The sequence below is a fragment of the Mus caroli genome, chromosome 5 (assembly GCF_900094665.2).
Source record: "Mus caroli chromosome 5, CAROLI_EIJ_v1.1, whole genome shotgun sequence".
In the NCBI taxonomy this organism is placed as follows: Eukaryota; Metazoa; Chordata; class Mammalia; order Rodentia; family Muridae; genus Mus; species Mus caroli.
The window spans coordinates 94576812-94586400 of record NC_034574.1 but is presented as its reverse complement, the minus strand read 5'-3'; the positions used below and the strand labels follow the sequence as shown (position 1 = coordinate 94586400).

The 9589-nt window shown below is 51.5% G+C and overlaps 1 protein-coding gene across 2 annotated transcripts; it reads left to right on the top strand.

The window, feature by feature from the left end:
* The first annotated feature begins 227 nt into the window (after positions 1–227).
* Positions 228–6194, top strand: Nkx6-1 (NK6 homeobox 1). Of its 2 annotated transcripts, XM_021163555.1 has the most exons (5): positions 737–834; positions 913–1031; positions 1164–1391; positions 2925–3097; positions 5184–6194. In XM_021163555.1, exons 1-5 carry the CDS (start codon positions 737–739, stop codon positions 5433–5435), a joined length of 870 nt encoding a protein of 289 aa, XP_021019214.1. In that variant the 3' UTR covers positions 5436–6194. The 2 variants fall into 2 exon arrangements, with proteins under 2 accessions (XP_021019213.1, XP_021019214.1); XM_021163554.1 differs by having other exon boundaries at positions 228–1391; positions 5184–5646.
* The last annotated feature ends 3395 nt before the right edge of the window (positions 6195–9589 follow it).

Genomic DNA, 9589 nt, shown 5'->3' with positions numbered 1-9589 from the left:
AGGTTTATTTTCTTTTATCCTTTTCGATTCGGCTAGTCCGGCGCCGCGTGGCTCGGAGGGGAAGCAGGCTCGTGGGCGCGCCAAGTCCCCAGCCGCCGGAGCGGTGCCACTGACTACCCTTTCTGGCGCAGTAACGCCGGGCCCGAGGCAGTGGCGGGCGCGATACCCGCGCCGGCCGTTTGTGCTCTATCCCCCGGGCGAGCGGTGAGTGCGACTCAGCTGCGGGGCCGCTGGGAGAGCGGAGCGTCCGAGCGAGATCAGAGGCGCGCACCGGGCAGAACGCGGCCCGCTTTGAAGCTCCCCTAGGCGAGCGAGTCGGCCCCCGCCCTCCTACATCAAAGCGAACGCTCCGCGCCTCCCAACCTTGTTGCAAACTCTCTGGGTCGACTGCGGGGTACGTCTTGCTGATTTCCCGCGGGGGTGGAGAAGATGAGAAGCAGAGCGCTCTGAGCCGGGAACGAGGGACCAGCGCCTGGGATCGAATCCCGGACTCCCGGAGCCGAGGAGGCGCTGAGCCCGCCCGCGCCCCTGCCGCCCTCGCCCGCCGCCGCCTCCCGCGGGGCGTTTGGACATTTTTGCTGCGCAGCTCGCAGCGCAGCTCCGAGAGCCCGCGGCCAAGCCACACTTCGCTTGCGCGCGCCCCCGGCACCTCGGGTTTCCCCCGATTCCCGGCGGGGCCACCGACCTGCGTGGCTGCGGGTTCGGGTCTGGCTGTGGGATGTTAGCTGTGGGGGCGATGGAGGGCCCTCGGCAGAGCGCGTTCCTCCTCAGCAGCCCGCCCCTGGCCGCCCTGCACAGCATGGCCGAGATGAAGACCCCGCTCTACCCTGCCGCTTATCCCCCGCTGCCCACCGGGCCCCCCTCCTCCTCGTCCTCGTCCTCCTCGTCCTCGTCGCCCTCCCCACCTTTGGGCGCACACAACCCGGGCGGCTTGAAGCCCCCGGCCGCGGGGGGCCTCTCGTCCCTGGGCAGTCCCCCGCAGCAGCTTTCGGCGGCCACCCCACACGGCATCAACGACATCCTGAGCCGGCCCTCTATGCCGGTGGCCTCGGGGGCCGCCCTGCCCTCCGCCTCGCCCTCCGGGTCTTCTTCCTCCTCCTCCTCGTCCGCCTCCGCCACCTCGGCCTCTGCGGCGGCCGCCGCCGCTGCTGCTGCTGCCGCCGCTGCCGCCTCGTCGCCCGCTGGGCTGCTGGCCGGCCTGCCCCGCTTTAGCAGCCTGAGCCCTCCGCCACCGCCGCCCGGGCTCTACTTTAGCCCCAGCGCCGCGGCCGTGGCCGCCGTGGGCCGGTACCCCAAGCCCCTGGCTGAGCTGCCCGGTCGGACGCCCATCTTCTGGCCCGGAGTGATGCAGAGTCCGCCGTGGAGGGACGCGCGCCTTGCCTGTACCCCCCGTGAGTACTATGGGAGGGGAGGGTAGGTCCCTGCCTTCTAAGTCTGCTCTCGGGTCGTGAAGCCCACAGTGCCTGCAGGTCGGTCAGTCTCCTGGCCGCCACACTAGTTTGGAAGTTCCGGGACAGCACGCCGTTGGCTGGGCCCTGGCAGGCGAGCGAGGGTCAAGCGCTTTTCTGGGTTCGCCGAGGCTCAAGCAGACCTGGGCTCCACCAACGAGAATGCGTCTGGACAGAACACAGCGCAGCAAGCGAGCTTCTGTCTGGGCTGTTCTTGAACCTGGCCAGCTCTGGGTCAGATGGATGGAAAGCAGGAAAAGGCGTAGGCACCCCTTCCTTTCTGGCTCTTTCCTGCCATGCCCGCCTGTTCCTTCAGTAGTCTGACCCTTGTTTTCCGCAAACCCGCGAGGGTAGGCAAGGCAGCTGGCTATCTACCTCCCCGAGAAAAGCAGACTTTTGCTTGCACACACCCTCCCTGGTTGTCTCCAGCTCACCTTTTCTGCCAGCTCCCTCGCCCACTCCCAGTGCACTTGTCCAGAATGACCTGTGCCAGCGGTTCCCAGAACTAGGCTGTTGTCATTGATGGACCCGGGTTTTCCCTACTCCTGAATCCCAGGGTCCTGGGCACTGAAGGGGCATTGGCACTCAACAGACTAACTCAAGAGAGGACATGATGAGAAATATACTTGTGCAGACCAGTAAAATGTAGCCCCCAAACACTCTGGGTCAATTCAGCTGTTCCAAGGTCTGGACAGACAATTCTGGCCTGTGGGTCACAGCTCCTAGATAGAAGGCTCCTTCCCCCCTCCCCACAGGTGGCATCCAGGGCCCCGCTCAACTCTGTTCTCTGCTGATGACCAAGTCCCTGAAGTCAGTCCAGGTTCTCTGGACCTCCTTGCCTGAGATTTAGCGGCAGTAACTTGACCAACGGGAAACTACGTGGGGCTCTATGTGGGAAGGCGACTCCTCAGAGCTATTGAGATGTCTGAGAGACACTATTGTATTGTTGATTGTAGGGATTGCCAGACCCTTGTCTCCTCTGGTCTCTTCTCCAGCCCGTAAGGGCCTCGAACTTTAAGAGTTATGTCCTAAGGTGCTCAAAACACGAGGAGCCCTTTCTTGCTCAGCACAGGTTAGGGAAGTGGCCAAGGAAAACAAAACAAAATATAAAATTTAAAAAGTTAGTTTACCTTCACACGGAAGCACTTATCTGCTCAGAGACTGACATGGGAGGCGAGGGTGGCCTTTCTCATGCCCTCCTGCTTAGTTTAGGAGGGTGTCCCCTTTCTGCCCTGTACTCTTTAGCAGTGGCCTCCCTAGCCATTGGCACCATGGTTAAGCACAAAGTATTTATTGCTACCCCAACCGTACCTTGGTCGGAGAAAAGTAGCTGGCAAAAGGTAACGCGGGGGTGGCGCAGGCCACAGATCAAGGATTGCTGCTCTTTTGCTACCAAAGCACAGTTTTGCTAATTCGCTCCCCTCTCCGCACTGTAATGAGTTATTTCTTCCTTCCTCTTGTTATCGGTCCTCGCAGATCAAGGATCCATTTTGTTGGACAAAGATGGGAAGAGAAAACACACCAGACCCACGTTCTCTGGCCAGCAAATCTTCGCCCTGGAGAAGACTTTCGAACAAACGAAGTACTTGGCAGGACCAGAGAGAGCACGCTTGGCCTATTCTCTGGGGATGACTGAGAGTCAGGTCAAGGTGAGTGGACCTTTGACACCTCCCGGGATGGCTTCCTTCGCACGTGCACGCGCGTCTGAGTCAGTATTTTCCCCCTTACTAAACTAACAAACTGGGCTGAGACGGGTGGGGGTGCGCACCGAGGAGCCTGGGAGAAGTGGGGAGCGGGGAGAGAATTGGGGGTTGCCCAGGCCCTGGAGTCTTTTGGAGGCAAACTATTGGTGAACAAAAGATATCAAGTCCCGCCTTAGAAATTAGGCTAATCTAGACAGCAGCCTGTGCTGGGAAAACGCGCCTTTATCAGAGAATAAAAGCATTAAGGAATATCCCGGAGAACAGATCGAGCCGTTTAGAAAGCTCGGTTTGCTTTATTTGTAAAGACACTCAAGCCATTGTTTGTCAATTCAGGCCCTATTAGATATAAAATTTCTTATCCGGGATCAGCAGTACAGCGCTTCTATAGTAATTTGTAGATAAGAGAGAGAGAGAGAGAGCGAGAGAAATGAATTCAGCGGAACTTAACAGCGATAAAACCTGCTTTTGGCTCAGATAAAGATGATTGTTTTGGAATAGTAATTTTGCAAATGAGTCGACAAGATTATTAGTGTATTGAATAAGATTGAATTCCGTTTAAAGCAAGTTTATCCGCAAAATTAAGATACTGCAGCTTATGACAACAATTTGTAATTAAGATGTCACTTTGCTTATAATTGAGTTGTATAGTGCATTTCTAGGGAACCAGATTTTAGAAATCTGCCCCTGAAAATAATATTGAGCCGGCTGGGTAAATTCAATATGTTGGTTTCCTATTCCTAGTTTTCTCTGTTCTCTTTTGTCTTCTCTCTCTTTCTCTCTCTGTGCATGGGGGGGGGGGGACGACGACTGCTTTCTTTAGTTATATTGTTGCTCATTAAGGAGCGATATCATTAAATCTTCCACTGCGGGTTTACTTTCTTGCTAGCCAAGTGGCACACAATATATTTCAGCTGAGACTTTTCACGTGGCCATTAGAAAACCATCACATTCGAAATTATTTTTGCAGTGGGTGGCTAGAGAGCCTACCACCTTAATCTGAGGGTGTTCATTTGTCACCATAAATATGTCCGTATGGCTAGAAGTGAATTATTATAGCAATATAAAGAAAATCACTTTCTTAACAATTCTGATTCTCCGGATAAAATACATAACAGATGAGAGGCATAAAAGGAGGGAAATTCAACATCTTCAGAAAGATGGTTGTTTACAGCAATTCTTCAGATTAAAACGCATGTGTCAGACCCATGTCAAATATCATGAACAGGTTGAACATATCTGTATTTCAAATAAATGTCTTAGGCAGCAGCAACATGCCACTAATGTTTGGGGGAAAAAAAGCAACTCCGAAACTTTTCTATTTAAAAACAGCAAATGGTGATGTTTCAGCTTTGGTTTTATGAGTAACCTTGAGGGCGGAGAAAGATGGTCAAGGCATCTTCCCCACCATGATGATTCTGGCTGAGCTCTTAAATATTGTCATGCCTCTGCGATTGTTGCTACGGGTATATTGAAAATTTCATTATATCCAGAAAACTTCAGATCACACACCTTAAGTTTGGTGGAGAGGAGAGGAGAGTTTACCACCAAAGTTAGCACGGATTCAGGCCTGAAATAAGTAAACAGCCTAGTGTCCAACAGTGAGAAACAGAGTGGAGAGAACTGGCTTTAATGCTGAGGTTTTCCGTACAAATCACAGCCCTCTGTAGTTGTTTAAAACTTCTTAATCTACAAATACAATCAAGGACTAAAAATCACTACTACGGGAACACTAAGCTAGTTTTCCTTTCCAGATGGGACGTAGGAAAAGCAAACGTATTTTTAGGGAAACTTGTGCCAAGTCTTGTTTTCACCCTTTCGGAGAAAAGGTTTACCGATGGCCTCTGTGAGCTTGTGTTACTATCGCTATGGCAACGGCGGTGGGTTAGTGAGGCGGTTAGACTGACTTTGACGCCTGGACCCCGGAGGCCGCGGAGGGGTGGTGGTGAGGTAGGGGCCCGAATCTTCCGGCGCTCATCTCCTCCCGGCCCTGCCTCTCTCCCTCCCCTCCGCTTCCCTCTCTCTTCGCCCTCAGGTCTGGTTCCAGAACCGCAGGACCAAGTGGAGAAAGAAGCACGCTGCCGAGATGGCGACGGCCAAGAAGAAGCAGGACTCGGAGACCGAGCGGCTCAAGGGGACTTCGGAGAATGAGGAGGATGACGACGATTACAACAAACCTCTGGACCCGAACTCTGACGACGAGAAAATCACTCAGCTGCTGAAAAAGCACAAATCGAGCGGTGGCAGCCTCCTGCTGCACGCGTCGGAGGCCGAGGGCTCGTCCTGAGCGCGACCAGCACCACGGGGATCGCGACCGCGTCCCACAGCCGGTTCCCCCGGCCCCCAGTATCCTGGCTGCTCGCCGGGCCTTTACTATTTTCTAAGATGTACATATCTATTTTTTTAACCTAGAAATTGTGGCGGGGAGGGTGCGGGTCGGTAGCACGGCGCGCTGAGGAGGAGAAAAGGAGCCCGCCAAGTGCACTGCTCAAAAAACCCTCAGCCGAACCCGCTTCCCCGCGGCTCCCCAGGACCCTTCCCTCCCGCAACGTCAGGCGTCCCCCATCCACGCTCCGCCCCTTGCTCTGCGGTCCCTGCACCTAGCTGTGTTTCCGAAAAGTTGTCGGCCACCGCCTGGTGAGAATCTCGGAGCCACGGAGGGCAGTCTGCCACCTAGGGAGAAAGGGACGCTCTCCCTCCCCACAACTGCTCTGCCGACCACGTAACCTGTTGAAGGCTCTATGTAAATAAATTGTGAGTCACACTGACTAGAAGTTACTTTATTGTGAATATTTAAAATGTAAAATGCTTTTTGGAATTTGATATAAAGAGATGGACCTTTACTCTCGTTGGTTTAAGGTATTCACACCACTTGGCCGCCTTTCATATTAACTTGAAAATCTTAGAAAACAATGTCATCGCTCTCCTCAGACACCTCCCAACTCACTCCTCTTTCGGCTCTGGATCTTTCCGAACCGCTTTTTCCCTTCACCAATTCTTGCCGGGCTTTCAGACCTTGCTGGGCCCCAGGGCAGCCCCAGGCCCCCATCTTCTGTCCCGCCCCGGGACTTGCAGTCTGAGATCCCGGAACCCGCGAGCTTCTCACACCAGCCTTTGGGTTCTCCTCCGAATTTGCACAGTCGTTTGTTGCTATTTATTAGTGATTAAAAAAAATCTTGGGGAGGGAAGGGCTACAATATCTTGTATTTAATTTAACTCCTTTCTGATAAAAATGCGTGTTAAAAGTAGATGGTGGGAATTGTTACAAGCGCTCCGGATCAGAACATAAAAGTTCCACTTAGTTGCTGTAATTGAGTTCAAAGTGTTTTGTATCATAAAAATACTATAGAATATGTAAATTGTTTTTCTTTTTAAGCTAATAACGGTCATATATTAGCCTCTTTAACATTTATTAATTTATAAGAGGAATTCGGTTTGTAAAGAAAAGGCAGCCCCTTTGCGAGACCCATGAAATGTAATGCACTTTCTGTTTCAAAGGATAAATCTAATTAAAAACAGCAACAAAAAAAATTTGTTTGAAGACGTCTGTTGCCTTGAATGAATACGTACAGGTCACCTGACCTCATCAGAGATCTCAAATAAAAATCAAGAGCACAAAAAAGTGTTAGATCGGCTTCCTGAGTGAAATAGCTGTTGCTGTCGCTGCTGCTGCTGCTGCTGCTGCTGCTCCTCCTCCTCCTCCTCCTTCTCCTCCTCTTCATTTACATCATCTATTTGGACGAATCATCCCTATCCCCCCTGGCGTGGCGGGAAGAAGAGACAGCCGCCTTCTTAGTACGTACTGGGACTGTCTAGTGGGAGCTTTAATGTCTCTCCTAAATTTTTCCTGAGTTCCCTCCCCCGCCCCATGCCAGGAAGCCCCCGAGGAACCTAGGAAGATCTCATGTGGTATTGGAGGCAGCTCCTTGGGCAACCCCTAATTTGATAAGCTTAGGGGAAGGAGGGAGCTGGGAGGGGTCCCTCTGCATTTGAGATGAGCGGGTTTTTTTTTCTTTTCTTTTTTCTTTTTTCTTTTTTTCTTTCCTACAGTCACCCAGCGAATTGCAGAACAGTCCGGATCCCCAGAATTGCCCAGCACGACAATGAAGGGAAAGAAAGCTTATTTTAAGTGACCTGGCAGCCTTTTGTGTTACAGACACAGTGACCTGAGCTTTTCCAATGAGAGTGTGGTGGTGGTGGTGGGGGGGGGGGATGTGGAGGTTACTGTCTTGGTTTTTTTGGGGGGATGGTGGTGGTTATAATCAATTTTTGCTTTGCTTTCAGACATTCAATTATAGGTCCAAGGATACACATTTTTTCCCTTAGTGGTGTAGTTAATGAGACAGATCAGTGGAACCTCTGTATGGAAACGGTTTGGTTTCCTAGAGAATTCGTATTTTAAAAAGTCTCCCACCCCCACCCCTTTAGTTGGAGTGGCTAAGGGAATTCTGGGGTGCATATTCCTGATAGCCTGGTTCATGGGGGAGGGGGGGGGGAGGAAACCACCTCCTTTCATTGTCTCCAGTTTGCAAAGGTCTCCAGAAGTTTCCAATCCATTTTAGTTTCTGCGTTCTTAGCACAACTGGGGCATTTGTCCTATGGAGAGGCAACGGATTGGTAAGAACAGTTTATTCTGCTGGGGCAAGAGAAGCTTAATCCTAACTGTGGACGAGCAAGAACACCCCCCCCACACACACACCCCGCAAGAACACCCCCCCACACCCCCGCAAGAACCCCCCCCACACCCCTTCAGTATTTCTTTCTTCTCCCCTCTCTTTTCAGCATTCTCTTCGTCTTGCCTATTATATTGTTTCCCTCCTCCTTGGTCCATTTCTTCCCCCCCTCTTCCCCCCCCCACTGTTCCACTGTTTCTCTCTCTCTCTCTCTCTTGAGAAAGTGAACAAGTTTGCTATCTTGTAACTACACTTTATTGCAACAAATAAAACTTCTTTCCCCACTTTACCCTTGTCAACTTTTAACCTCTCTGCTGCCCTTTGAGAGGGCCAGGAAACAAAAGGAAGAAAAAATTCACACTACATTGTTTCTGAATAAGGATAATAACAACCACCAACAGCAATAGAGGGGAAGATGACAGCTGAGGTAAGTGGATGGGGAGGAGTCATAGAAAACTTCTGAGTAAGGCGGGATTGTGAGTGAATCATCTGAAGGCTGACAGTGTTTATTTCAGGTTAGATGTGTGGAGAGGGGCCTGCCACACACCCTTTAGAAAGCATTCTCTCTATGCTCAGGGCCCTTAAGATGTGAAGAACGGGTTGGGGGTGGGCTGTGCTGTGGCCTCCACTGTGCCCCACCCTCCAGGTTGGCTGTGGTGGCAGAGGTTCTGTAGGGAGCCTAGCAGGCAGCCCAGGCTCTGGGGCCAGGCCCCACAGGCATCCGCTCTCTTTTTCCAGTTGACTGCAGCAGTGACTAGAGGTTTCCAGTTAATTTACTTCCATCCCAAACTCCAGCTGGCCACCAGTTAGCACTGGCCCCTTACAGCTGGTAGGAAGGGAGGCGTGGGTGGGAGGATGCCTCCTCTATCTCCCTTTGTCTTGGTTGGTTTGCTTTCTTTCTTTGCAAAATGATCAGTTCTTTCTAAGAGTTAGCCTGGTGGGGAAGCCAAGGAAGCTGGTTCCTGCAAAGCAGCCCAGGGAAAGAATCATTTGGGGGTGGTGATGTTGTGGTTGTTGTCGTTGTTGTTTTGTTTCATCTTGGCTAAAAATTGTCATGGCCTTAATAACGATAAAGATCTGATAAAGCTAGAGGTTCATGATTGAAAGTTTAAAAAAAAAAGTCACAAGCGACTTGACAGACCACTGCTTTTATTAGTGTTAAAAAAAAAAAAAGAATAGCAGGTGTGTGCACGTGTGTGTGTGTGTGTGTGTGTGTGCTGTACATGAAATGTAGGACACAGAGTTTTGATGCTTGTTGTGTGTGTTTCTTTCCCTAATAAGGAAGTTGTTTTGGAGGCTTCTAGAGGGCTGGGGACAGAATGGCTGAGGGAACAATCCATCCTCCTGGACTCACCCGTCTTCTCAGTTCTCTTGCGCACAAGCTCCATTTTCCTACGTAGTGTTTAAATTTCCCTTTGGTGCACACTCAGGATTCTGAAGCCAGGCCAGCTTTACTTCCAGAAGCTGGAGGGAGGTGGAGAGGATTGGATGTTTCCAAGCTTGTGAACATTTTAATCTGCTTTTCCCTTCTCGAGAACAGTGGGAAGAGAGAGGACTCAAAGTGCAGGCAGCGTGTTCCTCTTGGACACACTGTATGTCCTATTTCACGGAGACTAAGGATGCAGTCTGGAGTCCTGAGAATGGCATTAAGCCAGCACTAACTTGGGGAGGTATTCCTCCCTTTAAATTGGTGTACACTTGGACACACACACACACACACACACAGAGAGAGAGAGAGAGAGAGAGAGAGAGAGAGAGAGAGAGAGAG